The sequence below is a fragment of the Eupeodes corollae genome, chromosome 3 (genome assembly GCF_945859685.1).
Source record: "Eupeodes corollae chromosome 3, idEupCoro1.1, whole genome shotgun sequence".
In the NCBI taxonomy this organism is placed as follows: domain Eukaryota; kingdom Metazoa; phylum Arthropoda; class Insecta; order Diptera; family Syrphidae; genus Eupeodes; species Eupeodes corollae.
Window position 1 is genome coordinate 64,234,555 of NC_079149.1, and position 12,917 is coordinate 64,247,471.

A 12,917-nucleotide genomic window follows, 5' to 3' on the forward strand; every position below is an offset into this window, starting at 1 on the left:
AAGATATAACGACGAACTGTATGGTCTGTACAGCGACACTGACCTAGTTAGCAGAATCAAAGTCCAACGGCTTAGATGGCTAGGTCATGTAGAGCGGATGGACATCAACGCTCCAGCCCGGAAGGTTTTCGAATCCAATCCCTAGGGACGGCGCAGTAGAGGAAGACCGCGACTCAGGTGGCGCACCCAGGTGGGAGAGGACCTCAACCAACTTGGCGTGCGAAACTGGAGACAGCTAGCTAGGGACCGAGCTGGCTGGAGAAGCTTGTTGGTAGAGGGCCAGGTCCGCCCCGGACTGTAGCGCCACCTTAAGTAAGTAAGTAACTTTTCGTGACAAGAATTACTCTAGGAGAATTTGTCAATTACTCGCAAGGGACAGTGCTCGTGAAAAAAGCTTTAGATGGCATAGGCAGGGTCGAACTGTGGCAGAGACAACTCGTACTACAAATATATAAATGATGTGGTGTTTCATATACACATTAAGGTTCCTTAAAAGACCTTCTTCAATTTCCAAGTTCTGTGAAAATATTTTTATTCGAAGGGCCTCTAATAAGGCCGAATATTTGGTTTTTAATTACTAACCTTTGACAGGTTAGGCTAAATGTATTTTTCGAAATAAAAAAAAAAACGGAATTTCTAGATTTTATATGATTTTTATTGGTTTGCAAATCATGGAAAAGGCCTAATATTTACTCTTTGGATATCGAATACAAATATTTTTCGAATCATAAACCAAATTTGAGAAATCCATTGAGTAAATTAATTGATCCTTAATTTTAATTTAACTGTTCAAATAATTTAAATAATTCATACATCAATTTTGTCTAAACACATGGGGAATTAAATCCAATAATAACAATAAAATACTGCCTTAGCTATAGCTAATTTCTGTTCCCCAGAATTTTTGGCGTTTCCTTTTAACTGGTTTGTATATGCCCACTTTTTTCATATTGCAACAAAATTTAAATTATAAACTTGAATTTTATTAGAACTAAGCAAACGTGTGCGGATTTTGTCTTTCGAATATTGTAAAGCCAAAAATGTAATTGTATATACAAAATAAACAATAAACATAGAAAATATTGATATTATTATCTCTAACTTATATAAAATGTACACTATTCTTTCTGTTACTGTGATCCGTTCATGATGGCTTTAATATCTTCTGCATCTAAAGTCTCATATTTAAGCAAAGCCTCCGCTAGGGCCTTGTGCTCTTTTGCGTGTTTTTTTAGAATTGCTTTTGCTCTTTCGTAACTTTCACTAAGAATTCTCTTAATTTCGGCGTCAACTGCTTCCACGGTATGATGGCCTAACGATTCAACTTGTCCAAGACCTTTTGGAGTTTCTATTGTACGTAGTCCCACTTTTTCCGACATTCCCCAATCTTTGACCATGTGAGTTGCAATTGACGTCGCTTGTTTTAAATCACTACTGGCACCAGAAGTTATCTTATCTATTCCAAATATAAGTTCTTCGGCTGCTCGACCACCCATCATTGTATCCATCATGGCTAAAAGTTGAGCCCTTGTAACGTGATAGCGTTCCTTTTCTGGTATATACGCTGTATGACCTAACGATGGTCCTCTTGGCATTATGGTAACTTTATGTAATGGATGTGATTCCTAAAAAAAACTATAACATTTGGTATCATATGCTTTAAGATTACACAAAGAAAATTACTCTAGTGTAGTAGGCTACAATAGCATGTCCGCCTTCGTGGTAAGCTGTTATGAGATTCGCTTCTTCGTCTGGTAGTCTTGCTTTACGTTCAGGACCCATAAGTACTTTATCTCTTGCCGATTCTAAATGCTTCATAGTCACAGATTCTGCACCGTCTATCGCAGCTCTAAAATTAGAGTATTATTTTTAAATTTCGATTGTTTGCACGTATTATATAAATTGTACCTTAGTGCTCCTTGATTTATCATATTTTCTAAATCGGCTCCAGTAAAACCAGAAGTTCCTCGGGCAAGAATGTCTATATCAATTTCATCATGTAAAATTTTTGATAAATAGAGAGACAAGATTTCTTTACGCCCTGTAAAATCGGGTGTTGAGACTACTACCTATGAATTGATTTGATAGATTTGTTTATGTTTATGATTGGGAAAAACTGCAACACTAAAATTACCTCCACATCAAAGCGGCCAGGTCTTAAAAGGGCTTGATCGAGATCATCTCTGCGATTCGTTGCTCCTAGAACTATTACACCGGCATTCTGGTGGAAACCATCCATTTCAGACAGAAGCTGATTAATAGTCTGATTAGCGTAAGGATGCAAGACTGAGTTGGTTCGTTTCGCACCAACAGAATCTATTTCATCAATAAATATTACGCATGGAGCTCTTGCTTTTGCAGCCTCTGAAAATTTTAATATTTATAATGTAATGCGTGCCAAATGTATAATACAAAAATAATCGAAACTATATTTTATTTTATTTATTTATTCTTTGAGCCAACTTTTGAAAAGTAGAATTTTTGCTGGCCGAATATAGTTAAAGCAGTTCTTTATTTAAAAAGTCTTTTTAAATTGTTCTTAACTTTAAATAACTATTCTAACTAATGAAGGTTTTTAACGTGACATGTTAGTCCAACGATATGTATCACATTCATTTTTGTTTTAGTTGGGGGTCGTCCGAATACAAGTTTTTTCCAAATATTGTATATTTTTTGGTATCGTAGTCTATTGAATTGGAGGGTGGAAATAGTGTTGCTTTGTCGTTGTAATAGTTACTTGGTGCATGCATCACAAATTCCAGCAAGGCAGATTCGTGATTGTTGATTTACAAGCTCAAAATCATCTTCTCATTTTCAGAAAGAAACATTATTTTTTATTTTTTCTAAAAGCTAAAGTATACTTTTAAAAACCGCGGTTGACTATTGCTTGGCAAAGGCCATACTCGCCGAGCAAACGAGACCAAGTCGCTTGTTAGTGACGAAGGTTGAGCTTCAGCTCATCTTCAACTCAATACAAACCAAAAAGTCAGCAGGTGTCGATGGTATATCCAATACTAAGACATTTACCGATGGAGGCAATTGACATTTACACCACACTCTTCAATAATGGAATGAATAATGCATATTATCCAGTGCATTAGAAGACCGCTGTGGTTCATCTTCTCCCGAAAAAGAGAAAGGACAACGCCAACCCGTCAAATCTTCGGTCGATAAGTATTCTTCTGAGCAACAGCAAAATTTTTGAAGGGATCATCAATAGGGCTCTGACTAAATGGGCTGCGGACAACAAAATAATTCCTGATAAACAGTTCGGGTTCAAGGAGGGTCATGACATAATTTATGCTGCGTCTAAACTCTGATATCAAATGGAATAAATCAAAACAACAATGTACAGGTGTTGTTCTGGTTGATTTGGAAAAGGCCTTTGACACCGTATGATTAGAGGGTCTTTACCTAAAACATAGCAGGCTCGGCATAAGCAAACCCTTATTGTATATACTTTATGATATGCTGAACGGTAGAAAGTTTGTTGTCAAAAGTGGCAATGTAACTTCCAATACAACATTCTCAATTAAAATAGGAAGCGGTGAAATCGCCGATTCTCTTCAGCATTTACACCAGCGATCTGATAGGTAGTCTTACAAAGGCAATTGCGTGCGCCGACGATCTAATTGCGTACAGAACGCCCCGGAAGGTTGAGGGTATTAGAATTCTCTTGCAGCGCGATTTCGACAAGGTTCAGCGATATTGCGACGACTGGAAACTGAAAATAAATTTCCAGAAGTCGGAGATAATTCTGTTCCGGACTCCGTTGGCTATGGCCACGAGAGTACGTGCAAGAATTGGCGCAAGATAGTCATGTTGATCTTCACGGGCAGCCATTGGCGAGCAAAAGTGTAGTGAAGTACCTCGGTATCTGGTTAGATCAGTATTTATATTTCGACAGACATATAAATGCTGCTCAGACCAGACCCAGAGGAGCTTTCGCTCTGACGAAACGGCTGTTTTACAGCAGTCGGCTTGACCTCAGAGTGAATGTATATTGCTACATACGGCCGATGATCGTTTATGGTTGTCCTGTGTGGTTCAACGTTGCCCCTTTCTAGATGGAGAGGTTTCGGGCGTTCGAGCGGCAGTGTTTACGACGCTGTACCGTATTATATTGAACAGCCTAATCTTCTTTTGTGCATTACTATTCCAACGAGGTCCTATACAACGAGGCTCGAATCAACAGAATTGACAATTTCGTGATAAAACTCGTTCGAGGTTACATTGCAAGAGCTATGTCTTCTAACAACAATTTAATTTCCGGTGCGTTCTATCCGAACGACGAGTATTTTGAGACTGCACGCTTGAGCGGCTTCATTCCACGAGAGGCAATCTTCTTTTTAGATAGATACTGTCTAATACAGGATAGATTGGCAGATCCGCTCATCTACCACGTCACTCGATGAACCGTGGATAGGCCACTCCTGTATAATCGGGACGACATGGCACAAGGCGGAGCAGAGCTCCTTCGGTTCAGTAGGGCTGTGTCCGAACGGGACCGAACTGATAGGGTGAAGCAGGAGAACCAGTTTTGTTGGCTTCAATCGGCACTTGATAGTGGGTAATCGGGATGGGGTTTTAAGCCTTGGCCGGCTTTGATACTTGTTTTATAGTTTAAGGATTTAGTTTTAAGTAGAATAGGCATGGTGGCACAAAAAATAATAATAAAAAAAAACATGAATTTAAAAAAAAAAGGAAAATGAAAAACAAAAAATGTTAGATAGTTAGATTTACTGCCAAAAGGCATCAGAATTAAATATTATCGTTTAACTTAGAGTGTCCGTATGGGACCAGTAAGTTAGTTGTAAGGTATGGTTAAAAACTAGCCTAAGTTTTATGAATGTTTGTCTAGCTTTAAGATAGTTTAAAGAATAAAATAATAAAAATGAATTAAAAAAAGTGCGTTGGACTGTCATGCCATAGGTCTTGGGTTAGTTCGATCCCTGCCTGTGCCACCCTGACAACATTACTCGCACAAAGGAATAGTTGAGAGTTGTAAGTCACTAGGCCCTGGTTCACTACGGACTGTTGCGCCACCTAATTTATTTATTTATTATTTATAGTTTAAAATTATCAAAGTTTAAACAAGTTTTTGTTATGGTTGCTTCAGTTAAAAAATTCATATCCTTTTTGATTTTAGGAACTAGGCAACGCCAAAAGCTAATGATCGCTATCTATGTATGTATGTCATGAAGTTTTTTTTTTTAATTACGATATATGTACATGTATTTAAATAGTACATTTCAAGTACTGCATTCGTAAAAAATGTTGAAATGTCCTACGGTTCCATCCGTCTGTCTGTCTTTGCCCCTCCAGCCGAAACCATTGGGTCAATTGAGTTAAAACTTGTAAATTAAGGTTTTAAGCCGATTCGCGTTAAGTGTTTTTCATTGATTTTTTTAACGAAAAATACAAATTAGTTCCCGTGGCATGACGGTTGGTACGTTGGACTGTCATGCTAGAGGTCTTGTTCCTGGTTCTCTACGGACTGTTGCGCCATCTAAATTATTTATTTTGCTATTTTCGAAAAGCAAATTAATAAATAAATGCTTTTTTTGTAATTTCTAATCCAAAGAAGTGGGTATTCATTAAAAATGAAGGTACACAATTTTGATAAAAGAGCCTGAATGTTTTCCAAATTCAATCAAATGCTTTTGATGATTCTTTTGTGCAGTTGCGAAGTTTGTTATGGCATAGATTAGTAAAATAAAATAATAATACTGATCAAATTATCATATTTAGTATCAGGCTGATCGGTGTGGACTGGGTGTTAGGCCACACAAAACCGATTTGGTCTTATTTTCGAGGAGATACAAAATTCCATTTGTCAACCCTCGCTATATTAAAGGAATCCAATTAAAATTATCAGGCGAGGCTAAATACGTTGGTCTTGTCTTAGATAAAAAAAACTAAATTGGAAACGCAACGTACAGGAAAGAGTTAAAAAAGCTACTGTAGCTCTCTTTTCTTGCAAAAAAGCTATATATAATAAATCGGGTTTACAACCCAGAATCACGCATTGGCTTTACACATCGGCAATCAGAACGATTTTAATGTACGGTGTGGCAGTATGGTGGGCTGCTTTAGAGACAGGTATAAACAGGGATAAGCTAGATAAATTCCAACGTTCAGCTTGCCTATGTATAAGCGGATCGTTTCGCACGACTAACACCTCTTGACATATTTAGCAAACAAATAGCTGCAAGCTCTGCTATTCGCCACAACGCTTCGTCGAAGTGGACTAACAACAACATTGGCCACTCCGTAATTTTTAGCAATTTAGAATCAATTCCAAAGCACACAGACTACACCATCCCCCAACTGCAATTCGACAGAAATTTCCAGATTTCTATACCTCCCAGATCTTTTTGGGAGGATAGGACATTCTTGGAGCATGAGTCAATCCATTTTTACACAGATGGGTCAAAAATAAAAGAAGGGGTTGGTGGAGGTGTGTACTCTGAACGACTGAAATTAAGTCTCTCATTCCGCCTTCCCAATCATTGTAGCGTGTTCCAGGCGAAAAATTTGGCGAAAAAGAAAGTCTTTTCGTGGCTTGAAGAAAACGTGATATAAACATCTGATATCCGTATTTTCTCAGATAGCCAGGCCGCTATCAAATCTCTGGACTCTGTTTTTACAAACTCTATAACAGTCCATAACTGTCGATCATGTCACTTGTAAACTGCTGCTAATGCAAGACGCTGTGAGGAGGGCAGGCACCAGGTGGAACACCATCACCACGTGTCAAGTCACAGAAAACACCTGGCCAACACTGCACTTTAAACGTTCAATGTGCTTGCTCTCTCTAAGCAGATCGCATATAAGCTCGATAATAGGTGTCATAACCGGACACTGTCTAATAGGAAAGCACGCCACGAGACTAGGAGTATTCTCAAATGATTTTTGGAGAAGCTGTTCGGACGAGGAAGAGGAAGAAACGGTTCTTCATCTTCTCTGCACATGCCCTGCTCTAGCTCGAAAACGCAAGAATTACCTAGGAGAATCTTCTTTAACGATCTTAACGATCTAAATCATATCAGTATAATCAGCCTCTCACGTTTCGTAAGGGACTCAAACTGTTTCCATCGGGCTCAGGAGGAAGCCTCAAGATTCGTGTGGTATCACAATGGGCCATTAAACTGGCCTAAGTGTCCGTTTCCATCTTGGACAGCCACTATAAGCTAACCATCAGGGATATAGTAATTTTAATGAATGCAAAAAAAATATAATTATACCTTTTCAAATAGATTTGAACAACTCTGGAATTCATATTATATTTAAATATTTATTCAGCTGAGTTTTTAAGAAAAAAAAATGTAAATAATCCCAATAACATAAATATCCAAATAATTGGGTACATGTATCATATGAACACAGCTGTAAAAGTTAAACTTGTCAAATTCATAATCTCATGATCAAATTTGTATTCAAATATTAAATAAATATTTGTAGGTTTTGATAAAGTTGTACCAATATATATTTTATAAATTCGTCTACAAGAGTTAACTCTTTGATAATAGACTAACAAAACGTTACTACTACCACTGTGTTTTTATGTGGTTTAAAGAATTTAAGGATACAAAAATATTCCTCTGCGGCTGTTTAAAACTTCGACTTAATTTCGACACTTTTAACAATAAACTACTCTTCTACTACTGACCAATTCGAGTCAAACAAATTCTTACTAATCTCTTGAACGAATTAATCATTTGCCCTAAAGTCTAAAAAGACCTTAAGGGAATTTTGAGGAGTTTATGAAATAAATAGAAATGAACTTCTAAATGAATGTTTGTTACATTGTTACTTACTGAACAAATCTCGAACTCTACGAGCTCCTTGGCCCACTAACACCTCATCAAACTCAGGTCCAGCTGCATGGAAAAATGGAACGTTCGCTTCTCCAGCTACTGCACGCGCCAGCAAAGTCTTTCCAGTACCGGGAGGTCCAACTAGTAATACGCCTTTTGGAAGTTTGCCACCAAGATTTGAAAACTTTTCAGGGTTTTTCAAAAATTCCACAACTTCTTTTAATTCTTGTTTGGCCTCGTCACAACCCTTAACATCATCGAAGGTGACATTAATTTCTTCTGGATCTACTTCTACTTGATTACCTAATTGAATCCTGAAAAATAAACAAACAAACAAAGGTTTTACTTTCTTGTAACTTTCTTTTAAAGTACACAAAACAAACCTAAACATTGACCCACCGGATGATGAGAAGAGGCTCACTAATATGCCTAGGAACACAACTATAATAAGAAGTTGTTGAAATACCTAAATAAAAATAAAACAAAAAATTTGAATCATTTAAAATGAATATTGACATCAATTTTACTATACTACCTTCAAATACTTCATGGTTTTTCCAGACTTAGTTGTTTCATCGGAGTTAAGGGCTGCTAAGTAACCTTCAGCAAAAGCCACTTTGATATTTTTCTCCTACCATACAAAAAAAAAAAAAAACAAAAAAAATAAACACATGGTTTTATAACTACAGAAGATACAAATCTACAAACCCCATCTTTCTGAAGTCCGCCTTCTGTGGAATTTTTGAGCAGTTTAGTCAGGGTTTCAGTATGAACCGCAATCGATGGCTCGTACTTATTTGAAGATCCACCTGTTAAAATATTTTAATTTATTTAGTGGTTGGTACTTGTTCTAATGTCTATACAGAACGGATAAAATAAGTGGGTTGTAAAGTGTACACTTTTTTTTAGCTTCTGGTACTACGTTACAGTCATAGTTTAGGTCTATCAAGAGCGGCAGAAATCAGTATCTTCCAAGAAATGTCATAGAAAGAGACGCTTACAGTAAATATTAATTCAATTACCTCTCAGAAAAGAAAAACGATAACTCCAAACACGATTCCTAAACGCGGTTATGATAGTTTGATTCAATCAAAAAGAATTCGAACGATTTCGAACGCTGAGAGATCATAAAAGAAAAATTAGGGGCCAAGTGAAATCAAGTAATTCAGTAAATAGAAAAGGAGAAAATGATAGGAGTGCAACTTAAATGTTATTCGTTTAGTTGTATTCCAATTGAACACAATACTTTGAGCAAGTTCAAAAAGAAAAAAATGAAGACGCAGAACATAGTTCCACAAACAAATAATCTAGCAAGTCTATATTTGATTTTGATACTAATTGTACAAAAAAGTCTAAAAAGTTTTTACCACCGAATATTTCATTATAAGCGGTTCCCGTGGTTGATCACTGAAATCAAGCATCAAAGTGCTCGGTTGTAGAAACGTAAATGTAGAGGACCATATGAAACCTTACGTGGGCTGTTTTCATATGTTTATCTGGTTTTGTACTCTCTCTTGATCGGCCTCTTGTTAATGTTTGTATTTTTGTCATTTTGTCTTTTTTCCGTTTTATTTATTTTTTAATTTAAATGTAACGTAATTGCCTAAAATAAATCTGTTGCAACCTTAAAATAAAATTTGTTTCTATAGCCAACCGCTGCCTCCGAAAAAACTTAAGAATAACTTAAATGTCTTTTTATGACCCCCAATCTATTTGTCTATTGATGCAGAGACGTAACCTTAACCCAATGTGAAAATAAACTTTTTAGAAAAGGGACGACAAGGCTTCATTATGAAAAGGAAACAATAAACAGCGAAGAGGAATTAGTTACTGGAATTTAACTTGATGGGCTTAGAATTTCGAAACTTAAATATTCTAAAGAGTACCTACGGCAGAAGTCATTAATGTCGTTAAATATAAACACCAAACTTACCCAAAGAGTTTCGAATTCTTGCGATCAGCGAAGGACTCCTCTTGGCCTCTGCTTCAATTGCTCTGTCAGTCTTGAAATGTCGTACAAATTTACTTGAAATAAAAACATTAATTATCAGAAAATTCTGTTAAAATCTCAAATTGGAAACTTGATTAACTTACATTTCGTAATTTGAACCCAATCCTCTTCTTCGATTTAGCAAACATTTGACATCAGCAATTCCTGTATTAACAGTGACACTCATTAGATGTCTTGAATTTTGTCTACTACTTGTAATGTGCTTTGCAATGATATTTGCGTCGATATGTTTCAAGGACACGGCAACGTCCTCAAGGACTCGATTAAGCCTGCCCTTTTCGAAGAATGTCTTAATACAAGCATTGTGGGCGGCGATGTTTAGGATACTTTTATGCGATTTGGTCAAAAGAGCAGCCAGTTCATCGAGGACCGTATTTTTGCCATCACGAATGTTTTTTTGTGAAAAGCTTGAAGAACTCTTGCGTGCTGAATAGTAATGGGGTTTCCGGCCGATACTGGTCAAGTAAAACGGTGGCTGCAGCAGAAAGGTAATGTGGATGTGGTTTTAATTGAGTTTAATTTAACTTACCAAGGTATGTGAAGAAGCCAACATCATTTTTTTTAACACAAAATAATTTAATCTGCTATTGCGATATAATTTTAGTACGATTGACAGAGATGGTGGTGACACAAGAATTAGGATGACAGATAAAATATGTCATTTGTGAAATTGTGTTTTCTTAGTTACCTGAACGCCAGAAAGCCGCTGCAAAGATTAACAACTCGTACATATTGGCCAGTTTGTAAATCGGATAAACAGAGCAGGATTATTATGAATACAAATAATTCACTACGCATTCTCATCTAGCGACCGAATAAACTTTTGTCAAGTGTTCTTTCAGTCTGTTGTTCTTTTTCTTCTGCCCTTCTGTCTTGTATTATTGTCTTGTATTGTTATCACCTTACATAGTCTAGTCGCTCAAGGTGCTGTGTTCTCTACTCTGTACATTTATGAACTGAGTAGTGTGAAATGTAATGTAGAGTAATTAATAAACGAAATTTAACTTTTTGTCCAAATAAATTAAAAGTATTTGGTCGTGATCGTGATGATAAATCTTTTTCTTCTCAAATAAGTTAAACTTTGAATTTCGAATAAGGCTAGGTGCGCACATGCAACTTTTTCGAAACCAAACAGTTCGATCGTTAGTTCCCTAAACATCACATAAGCAACTCCGAAGGTTATCAACTAAATAAACCAATACACAGGAAATATATATTTTCCTTGACTTAATTTTTCTCCCCTTTGCACTTACAGAAAATTATTCAACGATTTAGTTGAATGTGCCAAAACACAAACTAAAAAGTTGTTTGAATGGGCGACAGAATGGTTTCTGGATATGCGCAAACTCTCATATAACTCTATAGTGCTCAGTTTAGAAACCAAACGGTTTCGAAACTAAAAGTTGCATGTAAGCGCCTAGCCTAAATCTCTATTGCTAAAGTCGCAGTTTGAATATTAAAACAAATTATACCTTTTTTCACAAAATTTGAAGGGTTAACTCAGACTTAGCTTTGAAATATACGTAAACTGAAAAACATGTTTCAGGATTCAACACCAGTTAACCCTAAAGCTAGAATAATCGGTTTAAATGATCGCATGAACCTTCCGTTCGAGATACATTTTGTTCGATTTAATGTTCATCTAATCTGTATGATGACTTTAATTCTTAATTCTTTAATGGCTAGATCAGATTGCAGCTTTTTCTAATCAGCAAATTTAAATAACATGGGGTTTTATGGAAGCATTTTTTCAATAGTCTGCATGCAGCGGAGCGCTACACGATGCTTCCGTTCTTAAATTCACTGCGCAGAGTCAATTCAGCCAATATTGCGATCAAGAAACACAAAAATACATAATCGGTCTCTGGCATCACTGATATTGCAGTTCAATGAAATAAATTCTTTGAAACAAAAAAAAAAGAAATATTTACTGGCTTGTCTCATTTTATTTGACAGAACTATCGATCTTCGCATTGTGGAGAATATATGCACTAGTGTTTTTGGTGCAGAACAACAAGATGCAGAGATATGTGCAGACCAGCTGCACATGTGAGTGATTTATCTCTTTTAAGATGAACAAACACAAACCACAATTAGCCATATCAGGAGTTTCACCCAAAAAGCTTTTCACCCGAAATATTTTTGTTCCCTCGGATTTTTAAAAGCTATCAGGAGTGTCGCCCAAATAAAATGTATCTTCGAATTTAAAACTTACAGTTAGAAAATTTGGTGCGTTATAAAAACTGAGCTGTCAATAAATTTCCCATCTCTGTTATGAAAACAAAGAATGAAACCTAAATTTTTTCTTGAATTTAAAAAAGTATAAAACGAATGAGGTGTTGCAATTTCCTGTTAAAATTGTGGGTATTGAGAGCCATGGCATGATTTTTAATCCCTCTCCAATCGATTTCTTCACAAAAAAACTTTTTCCTAAGCGGACATACAGAATTTCCCATCCGTTCTTAAGGAGAGTGCCTTTTCGTATTCAGAAAATGAACAAACCTTTCATCTGAATGTTTGTTTTGACTGTTGTTGTTGACAAGGATTAAATCAATCGACGAATAAAATAAATGAATATTTATATTTGTTTTTTTTTTTTGAAATTGGAAAAATAGGGTGAGATCTTAAAATATAAATTTTAAACTAAAAACAATAATTCAAAAAATATAAAAATGCAAAGCATAGCAATGCATATCCTATTGCTTGAGAAAGAAGCAGAAGAGACAGCACTGCGTCGAACTGCTCAGAGGCAGAGATCACTCCAATCCGTTGGAGTTACCTGAACCATTGTTAGAATGGAATTACATTTTCAGCTTTTATTAAATCTCTAATGACAAATAATCTTCAGATTTTAACAGGTCTATAGAGTAAACAAGGCAGCTTTTACGTACTTAACTTACTTACTTAGGTCTTAACTAACGCATTGCCCTCAAAAGTACAATCTTCTTCCCCGCCAAAATATAAGTGAATATTTTAGCTGCCAAGTGTGTTATATTTCGCCCGAATTGAAAGCTCCTAATCCTAATAAGTCCTTGAGGCACCATAGCAATGTGAACGCTTGGAATTTGAGTGAATTTCAGGAATTT

The 12,917-nt window shown here is 36.2% G+C and overlaps 1 protein-coding gene across 1 annotated transcript; it reads right to left on the minus strand.

Moving 5' to 3' along the window:
- Nucleotides 1-633: 633 nt before the first annotated feature.
- Nucleotides 634-10,517, minus strand: LOC129951059 (ATP-dependent zinc metalloprotease YME1L). Its single transcript, XM_056063066.1, has 11 exons — nucleotides 10,361-10,517; nucleotides 9,915-10,306; nucleotides 9,754-9,845; nucleotides 8,529-8,629; nucleotides 8,356-8,451; nucleotides 8,204-8,286; nucleotides 7,821-8,134; nucleotides 2,135-2,364; nucleotides 1,909-2,069; nucleotides 1,684-1,849; nucleotides 634-1,625 (listed from the first exon to the last, which is right to left on the minus strand). The coding sequence occupies exons 1-11, from the start codon at nucleotides 10,385-10,387 to the stop codon at nucleotides 1,131-1,133; spliced, it is 2,157 nt and encodes a 718-aa protein (XP_055919041.1). The 5' UTR covers nucleotides 10,388-10,517; the 3' UTR covers nucleotides 634-1,130.
- Nucleotides 10,518-12,917: the final 2,400 nt, after the last annotated feature.

Excerpts from the sequence above, each read along its gene's own strand:
- LOC129951059 (XM_056063066.1), bottom strand. The coding sequence starts at position 10,387 with ATGATGTTGGCTTCTTCACATACCTTG. Across the intron at positions 8,287-8,355 it reads AAACCATGAAGTATTTGAAG|GTATTTCAACAACTTCTTAT; the intron begins GTAGTATAGTAA and ends ATTTTTATTTAG. Across the intron at positions 2,365-7,820 it reads TAGAGTTCGAGATTTGTTCA|AGGCTGCAAAAGCAAGAGCT; the intron begins GTAAGTAACAAT and ends TAAAATTTTCAG.